The sequence below is a fragment of the Taeniopygia guttata genome, chromosome 1 (assembly GCF_048771995.1).
Source record: "Taeniopygia guttata chromosome 1, bTaeGut7.mat, whole genome shotgun sequence".
NCBI classification, from domain to species: Eukaryota; Metazoa; Chordata; class Aves; order Passeriformes; family Estrildidae; genus Taeniopygia; species Taeniopygia guttata.
The window spans coordinates 82,985,283-82,999,375 of record NC_133024.1 but is presented as its reverse complement, the minus strand read 5'-3'; the positions used below and the strand labels follow the sequence as shown (position 1 = coordinate 82,999,375).

The 14,093-nt window shown below is 39.8% G+C and overlaps 1 protein-coding gene across 3 annotated transcripts in view; it reads right to left on the bottom strand.

Annotated features, from left to right (window-relative positions):
• Window positions 1-14,093, bottom strand: part of CYFIP1 (cytoplasmic FMR1 interacting protein 1) — a 74,616-nt gene that overhangs the window by 52,144 nt on the left and 8,379 nt on the right. For 2 of the 3 annotated variants that reach the window (XM_030277651.4, XM_030277669.4), the window contains exons 2-6: window positions 4,674-4,797; window positions 4,019-4,108; window positions 3,155-3,232; window positions 2,007-2,108; window positions 327-508 (exon numbers count right to left, since the gene is read on the bottom strand). In XM_030277651.4, the coding sequence (XP_030133511.1) occupies window positions 327-508; window positions 2,007-2,108; window positions 3,155-3,232; window positions 4,019-4,108; window positions 4,674-4,790 (569 nt within the window). In that variant the 5' untranslated portion in view covers window positions 4,791-4,797. Of the gene's footprint in view, window positions 1-326; window positions 509-2,006; window positions 2,109-3,154; window positions 3,233-4,018; window positions 4,109-4,673; window positions 4,798-12,794; window positions 12,924-14,093 lie in introns of those variants that run through there. The other variant, XM_012569610.5, reaches the window with a different exon arrangement.

Genomic DNA, 14,093 nt, shown 5'->3' with positions numbered 1-14,093 from the left:
TAAGTGACCAGAAAGCCAGCTTCCCATCAAATTTAAAAACAGAACCTTTACTGAACAAAGTATATGCATTGCATTTAGCATACACGAAGACAGAAGCATTAAAGGCAGAAAAACCTTTTGCTGCTGGAAGAACAGCACAAAGAAAACAGATGTATTCAACTGCCTAACTGCAGTCAAGCCACCCCTAGTTTCAAGGTAGTTTGTCCCACACATGAAAGACTATTCTTGAAGAAAAAGCTGTCAGAAAAAAAGCAACTGCTGCCATCTCGTGGGAGGCCTGAATCCTGGCAGCAAAGGGCTGGGTCCTGCTGCCCCTTGCCACTTACCGCTTGTAGGCTGAGTGGTCGTTCTTCACGCTGCACTTCATATTTTTCAACTCATCCAACACTGCAAACATGTTGATGAATTTGCCCAGTGTGATCAGATAGGCTTCAGACACGAAGTCCTTCCTTCTCTCGGCGTGGCACAAACGCCTCACCTCCCCACAAAACCGTTCGATTGCATTTCTCTAATGGGGGGAAAAGACAGAAAAACATGGAGTAAAAGCCATGACATTCCCAGGAAAAAAGTTTCATCGTGTACCTAGAGCTGGTCCAGTGGAAAGCTCCTGTGAAGCAGAAAAATGTTTAAAGCATGCAAAACTAGTAAGGCATGAGTACAGGCTTTTCAGCTCCTCCTCTGTGTATCTGATGTGTATTGCAAGTGTCACCAGTGATTTTTGCCACCAAGCTTGCCTGACATAAGAGCCAAGGTTCTTCTTTGCAGATAAAAGTAATTAAAAGTACAAATCAAAAATAGGGCAAGGCAAGGAGTAGTATTTTTTAAACTAAAAGGAGGTCAATTTAGATTGGCTATAAAGTTTTTTACAGTGAGGGTGGTGAGGCACTGAAACAGGCTGCCCAGAAAAACTGTGGATACCCCATCCTTGGAAGTGTTCAAGGCCAGGTTAGATGGGGCTCTGAGCAAGCTGATTTAATAAAAAATACCCTTTCTTCACTGCAGGGGGGTTGAATGATATGTTTTTAAGGTCCTTTCCAACTCAAACTATTCTGTGATTCTGCAAAGTTTAAAATCCCTCAGAAAAAAGGGATTTCATGTTCTTTAGTGAAGAAGTATATATGAATTAAAAGGCAAAGTATAAGAATGCTCCCTTCAAACAAACAAACAAAAATCCACAGCACACTGTACATGCCAGCTCTGTTAAGTCATCCTGGCACATGTTTATTTGAGGGCTTATTTCCAAGCACAAACCAGGCCACTTCAGATGGATTACAAATACCAAAAAGACAGCAACTTCAAACATAAAAAGAAATCTGTTCTGACTTTAAAGCTCTATTCTGCTTGAATGAAAGAAGATTGAATGAAATGCAAAATTTCCTGTTGTCTTCCCCAACCGGGGGTCTTACTGAATCCAACAATCTCCTCCTTCCTGTGTACTCCAGGCCTCACAAGCTCTAGCTGCTCCATCTCTGAATAATGCCTGGAAACATCCTCAGTCCATTGAAATAGATGGCAAGCTGCCAGGAGGGAGGAGAAGGCAAGACAGACTGCTATTCTCCAGCTCGGGTGGCTGGCAGGTCACAACAACTGGGTTAGCTTGCTTCAATTATGAATCTCCATAGCAATGTTGCAGCTGCTGCTCTGCTGTCCAGACTTGCAGATCCCTCACTCCCCAGCAAATGGTTTTAGTGCTGAGATGTTTTTATTATACATGTGAAACACATCATATTTCTATTTCCTTTCTTCCTAAAGTGACAGATCTGTCCCCATGTGCTGCATAGGGACTATACGCAATTACATTTGATTTTACGCTGAAAATCTTAATGGAGATTGACTCAAGTCTTTGAGACAGGCATTAAAAATTCTGCCCTTCTGTGAGAGAATATGGTGTGTTTTTTCTAACATATAATGACTAGGTTCAGTTCCTGAGCACACAATATGAAGTATACAAAGCAGGAATACAAAATTACAAACCTACTGACAAATTTTGTTTTCATTCCTTTTACCTGAAAATACATAAAATTCATCAGTTTTGTGACTTCTGGCTCCAAAACTTCCACAGTTTTCTCATAAATTTCTACTCTGTTAGGCTGCTCATTGCACTTGACCTGTGGATAATTAAAGAGGTTGTTATAATTGGAATTTTCCACAATAAAGCCTCAGCAACTAAGATCCTGAGCAAATGCAATATTATCCTAAAGAGACAAACTTATAGACAAAAAATTCCAACTTTGGTAATCTTATGCTAATCATCTAAGCTTAATTGAGTGTAAAAAAAAACCCAAAACAATCCAAGCTTTTCCTTCTACCTTACAGCAAGTAATTTATTTGTCAAACACCGCTATAGCATGTGCAGGGAGTAACCTTTCCACATTAAGCCACTTGCTCAAAATCATGCACTAAAATGGGGCCAGAACTGTAAATTAAAACAGGTTATCTGACTTCCACTGTAAATATTTAAACCAGAGGATAAGCCTTCCTTGCATTTCAGTATAAAAATAATTGCATTACAAATCTGTAAAAAAGGAAGGAGTCAACTCATGGTAGTAATTGTGTTCAGTTTTCTGATGCCTCTTAATATTCTTCCCACCCCACTCCTGTACAGTCACTCCCAGACACTTGAAGCTGACTTGTGCCCTATTCACAGTAGGGTTGTTTTTTTTCTATACAGAACAAGAATGCACTGTGTAGCTCTGGCCTTTAGAAAGTGACTGTCTTGGAGTAGTAGTGTCTAGAAACTTCATGTTTGACCTGAATGTTAATCGTTACATGCTATGCTACCTGCTTTGAATTTAAGAATTAAACTGGGGAGTGGGAAGAGTCCATTCTCTTGACTGAAATATTGACCTCAAGCAGATCCCACAATCAAAAGTTTTCCTTTTAAAACACAGTACCCCTACACTGCTCTTGATCCAAAAAGTAAGACTGACACAAACCCCATGAGGTATTGCTATAGATGCCTTATAAAAAAAATAAAGTCCAACTGGTCCCCAAGTGCTAAAAGACACTGTTCTATGGCATGCCCAGCTTAAAAATTCAGGAACCAAAGTAGACTCCACTTTGGATCTCACTGACAAATCTGTCTGTGTAATTCCACCCTAAAAGAAGACAGAAGTTTGCACGTTCCATTGACAGTAGAGTTTTCATCCATTACCTGGGGAATGGCTCTTGAGCAGCTTCTCCATGTGTATAACATGATTGCATATTCCTGGCCTTCTTCTAGCATTTCATTCTGTAGGGAAGACACTCAATATAATTAGGAATTGTAATACATAAGGATTATATCCATGTGTCTTCTGTCAATTCCAAGCCCTTGTCCAAATAAACCTATTTCTCTTATCAAAATGTATATATACAAACACGTATGTATTGCATGCTAAATGATACATCATCAATTATTATCTCCCCAGACATTAGACTAGTTTATGTGTTGCTCTTTCTTCCCAAAACTAATGACACTGTGATCCATAAGTATAAATAGAAATGCTGATCTTGGTGTGGGGGAGGGTGATGGGATTTATTCTTCAGATTCCAGGTAGAATGTTCAAGAATGAAAGAGTCAGTACATGCAAAGCAACTTTTTACCTGGCAAAGGAGAGGTGTACCAATATCCAAATAATCAAAACAGGTAAAGGAGTAATCATGTAATTTTAAAAGTAGATTGATGTAAACATACATAATTTTCAGTAGCATGTAACCAGGTGCTTTATCTGCCCATTCCACCATTTGTGAACTGGACTCTAGAATTATAAGATGTAGTATTCCTAATTTTCCAAGAATGCCATGAAAGAAGGGAACAACATTAGTTGCTCAAGAGGAAAGGCAATTAAAAAAATTTTAAGAAGTGCACTTGAAAAAAAAGAAAAGCCACACACTTTTTCATCTTACTACCTCCTGGAAGTAGGAAATAAGTAACCTGCTTCCTGTGACCATAATTCTTTTAATGAACTGCAAGAAGACACATTCCTCACCTTCTGTTCTATGTAATACAGAAATGTGTATCGGAACATCTACTTACCATGCTAGAATGGACTGTAGCTTGCTCAATGTATCTTGCAATACCAGTGACAAACGCATTTCTGTCTTCAAAATTAGTGTTGAAGTTTGGCTGCAGAGAAAGGAAAACATGGAATTAAGTCTTCTGTAGCAGCATGTCTCCTGTGAAGAAAAACTGAGAACCTGGCATTTTTCAGCCTGGAAAAGAGAAGCCTCTGGAAGACCTTATGGCAATGTCCAGGACCTAAAGGGGTCCTGCAAGAAAGCTGGAGAAGAACTTTGCACAGGGGCATGTAGTGACAGGACAAATGGGAATGGATTCAAACTAAGTGTAGGTTTAGATTAGGTATTAGCAAGAAATTATTGACTGGGAGGGTAGTGAGGCACTGGAACAAGTTGCTCAAAGAAGTTGTGGCTGATTCATCTATGGAAGTCTTCAAGGCCAGGCCAGCTAGGGCTTTGAGCAACCTGCTTTAGTGGAAGGTGTCCCTGCCCACGACAGAGGGGCTGGACTAAATGATCTTTGAAGTCCATTCCAACCCAAACCATTCTATGGTTCTACGAAAACAATTTTTACATATATTTCCAATATAAACACAATTTGGTTTTGGGCAAAACGTACTCCTTCTTAACAGCACTGGGAAATGGAAAAACCTGTTCCTATGATGAGAAAATACCTGGTAGAGAAGAGATGATGGTGGGGGCTCAATACACGGTTGCTGATCTGGCAATGGTAATTCCTCCAAGAGATCCACATTGGACAAGGCATCCTCCAGAGTTACTTGAGCAGTCATTTTGCACCTGGTTAGAAAATACATACATAAATGTAGATATGTAGATGTATACACATAGGTATAACTTTATATGTGTTAGTTTATACATGGTAAACAAATGAGTAACATGAAGAGCAGGCAACTATTTATGTTGTGGAAAATGGGAAGTTTCTCTTCAACCAAAACAGAAGGGAAACAGTCAAACAGAAACCCAGTTGGTTTTTGAATACAAGTTTAAATAAAACTTTTCAGACTAACATCCCTGTCCTTACTTTTAGGACTCGAGAAATGTTTCTCCTCCCCCACTGCTGGACACCAGAAATACATCAAAAATAGAGTAAATGATTATTCTAAAGCTCAGTTTTGAGCCAATGTACTTTCAAAACTTTATGTACTACAGCTTCTACAACCACATCATCTTCAGGAGACCAGGCTGTCAAAAGGTGCCAGCAGTCTCCAGTGTTTCATGCCCTAGGACATCCAGTTCTGTTTTGGGTAGCTGACGATAGACTCCTCAGAGCCATGGCAATCTCTATAAACCTTTGACTGCTGCTGCTGCCTGGGATTCTGGACCTAGAAGGGCAATGGGAAGAAATCTGGGCCATCTGTGACCAGTGACCAAGCACTGGAACAGGTTGCCCAGAGAAACTGTAGAGTCTCCTTCACTGGAACTTTTCAAAAACTGTCTGGCTGCAGTCCTGTGCCATGTGCTCCAGGATGACTCTGCTTCAGGAAGGTTGGAAAAGGTGAGCTACTGTAGACCTTCCCAAATTTACCAGTCCTGTGATGTTGTGAAAATTTAGGAAGATAACATGGAATGGAACAACTCAGTCATCCACTTTTGTCTAATGATTGATGCATTCTCCTCAGTGGAGTGAAAAAAAAATTGATTTTTAAGGTAATATATCTAATCGGGATGTCTCACTTTTTTGCAAGTTATTTTCCCTCATTTACCAGAGAAAAACCATACATCTATGGTCACGGAGCAGGTAAGTACTGCCCTCAGCTCTAACCAGGAGGAAAGGAACACTGAGCACCCACGTCCCAGAGGAACAGGACCCTGCTTGGCATGTGACACCCTCATGGAGTTGTTCCATCCCCACATACAGGGAGGGTACAAGCAGATCCCAATGCAGCTTTGACAAAAACTCTACAAGACAGCTGGTATGGGCCGGTGATCCCACCACTCACTGAACTTTTATTGGCTGAGCAGAAACACCTCCTCACTTTCTCTTGCCTAATTATAGATTCCTGGAGAAAGATAGATCCACAGAAACAGCAGCTTTATCTCCAAGGAAGGGCTCAGCTGACAAAAAAAAAAAAAACAAAAAAAAAAACAAAAAAAAAAAACCAGAACCAAAACCCAAACCCAGGAAGAAAAAGCAACCAGGAGTGATTGATTACCTGTCTATCTCCAGAGACCAACCCTGTATACCAAGCCATTGCTGCAAAGCTATGTAGATCGCTTGCCAACAACAATAACCAACAGAAAAATTCATAGGTCTGTTTCTTCTTGAAACCAGCCCAAACCTTGCTCCCAGCCTGAGCATATCAGTTTTTCTTAAAATAAATAAATAAACCAGTGTTCATATTGTGCAATTTGTGATCCTTGCCAGAAAAGGGATAAAGGACTGGACTGACAGGAGTGCTGGCTGGCAAACCTGTGCCAGGATGTTTGCCCAACACCTGCCTACACCCAGATCAAGCTCCAACACAAAACCCACAATTATTCTCAAATTAGAGAACAGAATTATGCTCAAATTAGAGCAAAGAACATGGTGTCCTCCCTTCAATAAATCAACACATGCCAAAAAACTTCCATGGCTGGGCAAAAGTCCCGTGAGGAGGTCAGACTGAACAGTTTTACCCTAGAGAAAATGAGCTGCCAAGTAATCAGAACATCTACAGATTAGTCTCTATCTATAGGCACTTTATAGATGAGTCTGAGTATCTAGATATCAAGCTTTAGCTATAAAAGAAAACATTAACTGAGAGGCTCCTTCCAAGTTAAAACTTTTCGTCCTCTTAGCCTCCCTGTCAAAATAGAAACACCCAGTGTGCAGCTGCTCTGGGATGTGACAGGGTGGGATCAATGGGCCCATAGCCCTCTCCCCCACTGGACAGGCAAATGGCCACAAAGCATTGGCTCCAAGAAAGCACAAAAAAATTGTTATAAAACCCATTGTGAAGAATGGACAGCTGCTCTATACCAAAAACTACTGCAACTATCTATGTAAAGGGGAGGTGTCACTGCATGCAAGGTAAGTATCATCACCCCCTCCCCAGTCCACACATCTTCCTTCTCCTCCTAAAACACGGTCCACCAATGACCTGGGCCCCTCCTGCTGAACAGAGCCACGTATTCACAAAACCCAAGCTCCTGACTTGTACCTCCTCAGCACTAGAAGTGAATATTCTGAAGATGTGGCCCTTACATCCCAATTCTGAAAGCACACCTGCATGCTTTTGTCCTCAGTGTTTACAGCTGCACAGTATTCCTCCAGCATCAGCTATGTTCAGACTATAGGACATTAGACTTTCTGTGGATTTGTTTTTAATATTTAGAAAACAATTTAAAAATAGAACCCAAGATCCCAGCTGACTTACACTGCCATCTGTTTAATAGGGAAACCCTCACTAACAGGCCACGGGCACAAGTAAGAAACAAAAGCTTCCTGCTGCCCTCTGGGCTGTGAAAAGATATACAGGAAGGAACATATTTTCAAGTCCTTTAGCATGATTTCACAAAGATCAGCATTTCTCAAAGCAGGAAAACAAAAGCCATTGGGCACAGACAGTTGTAAATGTCTTCTGGTTCTGAGGTTGCTCGCTGATAGCTCCACTTTGCAATTCTGCCAAAGGTATCCACATGCCTGGTGTTTTGTTGGCCAAGTTCAATGTCCCTGTTCCCCAGCCTTTGCACTCCAGTATCTAGCAGGACATGAAAGAGGAAGCAGCTCCTTCCCGCCCAGCTTTGACAAATTTGCAAATGTTGCAAGGGTGTGATTCACGTTTCCCCCCTCCAGAAGCGAGCAGAGGAGTTTTAACAACAGCAGTGGCAGGGCGACAGCTGGAACTGGCTCAGGGTTTTCTCCCCTTCTTTATCTTTGTTGATAAACAAATGCCAAAAGACAACAGCTGTTTCTCATGTACAATGATGAAGGGCTGGCAAAACTAGATTTTTTTTTTTTTTTCAGAAAAATTAATTTAAGAAAAGCTAAATTTCCCAAGACACAAACTTGGATAGGTTTGCCTCTTTAATAGTCATGAGTTCTTAATAGATGAAATTACTGGGCAGGAGAGCTAATATTTTAACAGATTCCTTTATGGCAGAGAACATAAGAAACTTCAAAGACATGCTTAAAAAAAAGTTTGATTAGGATTTTACATAAATGAGAACAGACTAAAATACTGTAGTCATACTCATCATTATAGTTATACGAGGACATTTATCCAAACTGAGAAATTTTTTTGTACTAAATTCCTACAAAGCTGTATTTTCAGTTCTGTATCCACATGAGATTTCCCAGGACAGCTTTTTTTTGGGCAGAAGACATGTAAGCATTACTTCTGAAGTAATATTTTTCTTTTTGGTATCTTTGGATCATGACCCATCCTTAAAGCACTAAAGTAAAAATGCATGAACAAAAACATGTTTTCCTGGTTGTACACAATTTAATTAGTCAACATTAATGGTCTGACATTCTCCCTCGAGGAGAGACAATCACATACACCAGCAAGCTATTTTGCTAAATGCTGGCGTTTGATGAGCACACACAACTTTCTAAGCAGGAAAGAGCAATGCCTATGCCAGTTCTCAGCTCCTTTTTCTGGATTTCAAAGCAAGAAAATCCCTGTTTGAAAACATCTTCAGCCTCACAGTACCAAGTCCCACCCTGTCCAAGGGTCAAGAGATATCAATCCCAGGGTTTGGGTTTTTTTTAGTATGTTAGTGAAAGGCCAAAGACTAGCTTAAACTAGGATATCCTGTTTTTCTTAATTTCTGAAGGAGATGAGCACCACATGGGCCTGACCTGCTCAGAACAGCTTGTGCTGCAGAGAAGGGCACTGAGCTGTCTCTCACATTCTGTCCATGTGAAAAATCAAGCCAAAAAAAGGAAGCTCCTCTAACATTGTTTACATTTTGATTTAACTTCAGAACCAGATTATTATTGAAAATGTTCACAAAAAAAGAGTTGCCAACCTTTTTTAAACGTCATAATTCTGCACCATTGCTCCCAGCCCTGCAACTGCATGTAAGCAGTGCCCTGCTAAAAACAATTGATTTGATATCTGGAGGAGATGATTGTCAGTCCTAGTAGAGATACCATTTCCACATCTTCATCCTTACAGAATAATGTCTAAGTCTTTGCAGAAGGGCTATATTCTTAATTCCAAGCATATCAGAAAACAGCCAGCATGCATCTCTCAGCCATGCTCTTTTGGGCCTCCTGAAACTTCAGATTATTTGTAAGAAAATATGAACAGGAGCAAATTATGGGGAAAAATGTTTTGGACAAAAAAAACAGAAATTAAAACTGACCAGAAGAAATAGTAAGAACTGCAGAACATAAAGACTGAGAAAGCAGATAATAGAGCATTAATTTCAGAATCACTCTGAGAGAAAGAGAGAAAGGATTGATGTAACTATTCTGTTCTCAAACTTAGAGGTAAAAAAAATCCCCCAAATACTAGAGAGTTAAGTAACAAGCTTTTAAGCTTTCTTTCAGTGATAAAGTTAAGCAGGACTCAGCCTATTAATAGCTAAAACAGGAAAAAAATATGCTTGATGATACAAGACAGCTCTTATACATGTTCAGCAGGAGTGCATAGAATCCAACAGATATAACTTGTAGCTAGCAACCAAGTTATATAAATGTAGGTAAAGCAAATGAACTTAGATAACTGTACCCTTACTGAGATCTTCTTATAAGTGTAGAAATTACCACACAGTTCCTCTTTAGCCTATGGCCAAGACTTCCCAGAGATGTCCTCTAATGGTCTTATGAAATTAACCAGCTGAGTTTCAAAAAGACATTGATTCCCAACATAAAAGTTCTATCTCAAATAACTGGGTTTGATGATATCTAATTACTGGTGAAAAATAAAGCCCTTCATCACAAAAGTTATCAGATGCAATGTTATGGCTGTGTTAGACAAGGTAGGGAGATGATAAGGTTGGTATCATGCTACCACAAAACAGTTCAAAAAACCCAAATGGTATACTGAGTATCTTGAAAATACACAGGGAAAGAATGGAAAGTCCTTGGAGAATACAAGTACATATGCCATTTAAATTACTTGCAAACTGTCATTATCACCTATACTAAGATTGTCAAGTGAACATTCCCACAGAAAACTGATAAACAGTATAATTCAGTCCTTTAGCTGTAAAAACAAAGGTAGAAAACATCAAGCTACAATGAAAGCCAACTTCAGAAGATTTAGACACAGCAAGCAGGGGCATTTACTTTATGACAATTCTTGCTTTACTTTATGGAAGTTGAAGTAACAATGTTAAACTTCCCTGACATAAACAAAAATAATTAAAATCTAAATCCCACAACTGACAGGCACTTTTTTTCCTTTGCATCACTCACTCAAAGGTTTGACACCCTGAGGACATCTAAGCATGCTCACTTTGAAATCTCTAAGGATTTATCCTCACACAACCATCAGAGCAGTAACACAGCAGGCATGGTGCATGAAGCATGGTGGATTGCAGCAGGTAACAATCTGGAAACGGATTTCCAGGTGTTTTTTGCTGTCAGCTCTTTACAGTACATCTCCTGGGATATTGCTGCATACTGGAAAAAATCAGTGACCACAACTGTGTCTATTGCAATTCTTGCTTTACTTTATGGAAGTTGGAGTTACAACGTTAAACTTCCCTGAAATAAAATAATTAACATCTTCCCTGGAAAAAAATAATTAACATCTAAATCCCACAGTTGACGGGCACTTTTTTTCTGCAGTGACAGCAGAGCAAACCTCTCCTGATGGAGCAGCTCTGCTACTGTCTCTTGACAGACCCTCTCCCTCCTTACCCCAAAAGACACATCCATCCCAGGACCTCTGGCAGCACCTGGCCACGCATGTGGGAAGAGCTGAGTGTGCAAAGATTTGAGCCACTGCTGAATCTCGGGTGAGAAGAGCCAGAGGAATATCAGCATTGATCTTATCTCACAATTCTTGATACCATGATATACACTATACCAGTATCTTAAATATACCTCTGGGGAAAAAAAAAAATTAAAAAGTGGTTTTCCACATCTTTTAACTTTATTTAACCAAAAGCTCACAGAAAACTGAGTTTAAATGTAGCATGCATGGATTCAAACTGCAGATAGCTACACTTCTAACAGCCTGAAACAGTCCAGGAAAAACACATCCTATATTCATCAAACTGCAGGGCAAGTTCCCAGCCCTGGAGAGGAGAGTTTGGGGCCCCTGGTCACAAAGGGTTGGATCAGCAGTTCTGGGCTGCAGCTGGTGGCCTGGGCCTCGCACCATCCCTGAGCTGGGATCAGCAAAGCCTGAGCCACTCAAGCACAGTTTCTCTCTCTTTCCCCATGGCAGGAGAAGTGACCACAGAACACTCAGAGGCCTGTGAATGGGATGAGCAGGGATGAGCAGATGTGCTCAGCACACCCCACCTCCAGCTGCACCCAGCACAGTGCAAGCCCTGCACACCAGCAGATAAAACACATGCAAATCCAGCAGCAATAAAGCACATGCAGATATTAGCTCGAGAATGCAGCCCAAGGAAGCAGAGGTGTTTTGGGACATCAAGGGAATTGGTTTTGGTTATGTAACTCAAAAATCTCTCCAAAACTGGAATTTAAAGTGGCAAAAAAATTATTTCATATTAAAAATATGGAGAGGCATCATGCCAAAGAGTGAGTTAATTAAGGTGGAGTTTCAATGACAAAAATTTGCTGGACTGCAGAAATTTTTTAATATTTTCTGAGTTTGTTCATTTGACTGAAAAATGATTTTGGGAGGGGATGCCCCATGTCTTTTTGCAGTCCACTGGACACATTTGTTTTTAAATAGATGCATTTGATTTCCAAGTGCTTGTACATGTTCCCAGGTTCAAAATAAAACAAAGAGGAAGTATGTCTACACTTTGAACAGCAACTTCCTTTGACATGGTGTCTCTTCTTTCCCAAGTCTGCAAAAGCAGAACCTTTGAATCTTAAATTGAAATATAGTATCATGGCTACTGAAGATTAAAATTGCTGTGCAATCCATTAATTGAAATATGTATCCACATGAGTGGTTTTGCCTAAAATAAATGATTATATATGAATATAAATATTAATAAACAATTTTAAATGCCTTTTATATAAATAAATCAAAGTTTACTCTACTTAAAAAGACAGAATTCTGTGATTAAAATCAGGAAAATGTTATGTACTGCAGTTAAAGAGGGAGAAGAAAAGCATATTATTTACCAAAAAAAAAAAAAAAAAAAAGAAAAAAGAGAGCAGCAAAGGTATTCCACAGCAAAGATATTCACAATCCACACACTGAAGGAAAGAAATTCAAATGAATTATTTAAAAGATGATTGACTGGCCTGCTGAACTGTCTTCAGGACCAACCACAGCAAATTCCACGGCAACTAATGACAACATTCCCACAAGAATAGAATTGGTCAGCACAGCAGCAGAAGTTAAGTTTTATCCCTCTAGCAACACAACATCTTCAGGTTTCTTCTGTCCCATTTTGTCATTTTTCTATGCTACTATATTGCAAAAAATCAATTAAATGATTTTTCTATTACAAAAATTTGATTTGATTTTCTGTGTAACGTTCCTGCTCAATTTAAACCATGAGATTCCAATCACAAAGGACCCTTGTAATGGAATGAGAACAAAAGGAATGGATTTTCTCTTCCAAGAACAGCACAGCTATTACAAAATTATTAAATTTTATTTCAAACCTCCCAGATCTCTCTCAAAACCTCCCTTTTAGTTCTATTTTAATTAAATTTCTAACACTTCAGCCATTCAACTGCTTACCTATCAATTCAGACTGAGAAGAAAATATTTTAACACCCTGATAGCCAAAGCACTTCAGAGAACAGCAACACGATGGATTTCTTTTTCTGTGCTCTGGACAGGACAATCTGCCTTTTTGCCATGCAGATCAGCCTAAGATGTTCCTTTTGGGACTGGAGCTCCTTTCTGTTCCTAAGCAACAGATTTGCATAAGCTGAAGGAGCAAAGCAAAATGCTTTTCACATCATTTACTGGCCTGCCTGATTAAAGTAAGAGACAGAAGAAAGCAAACAGCAGCTGACAGTCCTTTGTGCAACAGATTTGACATACTGTTAAGCTTTCAAAAATACATCTGCAAATGGAATTTTAAAAAAGGCTTAATACGTGAAAAAGAGAAAAAAATTCCAGCACTGTATTATCCCATCCAAACATCACAGCAAGTCCAAGAAGAATGGCCATATAATAGAAACGATTAATTCAGTATTAGACTCCTACAGGGTGATGTGGCTCACAATAACTGCAAGCTTCCAAAAGCAGGCACAGACTGGGGGAAGAACATGAGGCTAATAGCATGGGAGGATTTTTTTTTTTTTTTAAGAAAATCTCAGCTTCCTAAATTAAAAGCTCTTTGTGTTCAGTCACATGTGAATTTTTCATGCAATCCACACTGCCACCTGTCCAGTTTCTGTCCCCTGCAGGGAAACATCCAAGCAAGCAATCCCCATCCCTGCCATCTCTTTACACAAGCAATGCCTGTGCTATGACTGTGCGAGCAAGGTTCAAGTGCTCAGTGATACACCAGTCTTACCACCTGGAAAACTGAATGCTGGGCAGTATCAGTAATCAACAGCAGCACCATTAATGCAACCTAAAAGCCACACTTCAGTGATTCAGTAGTGTTCCTCCCACAGGATAATCAAGGTCAGAAGGACACCATTGTTAAGGATGCTGTCATGGGGCTGAAATGGCTTGCTGACACACTGACCACCAGAACTCAGAGAACAATTAGTTCTGCTTGTCAAGTAACTTCCTTTTCAATATGAATTCAAGCACTTCCCAATAAAAGGAAGGTTTGGCACTCTACTATCATCACAGCAGATTAGGATGGGGAAATCTCAGGCTCTTTGAATGAAGCCTAGATCAAGACTGGTGAGTGATGGTAGTCCAGAACTGCCTTTCCGGAAGCCTGCCACATGTATGTCTACTAACTACTCCTTTTTACAGCATCAGTAAGAAAACTCTCCCACAACTAGAGAACACAGTGCAACCTCAGCACTCCTGTACCATAGTGGCTGGAGTCACTATATTTTTGCTAGTAAG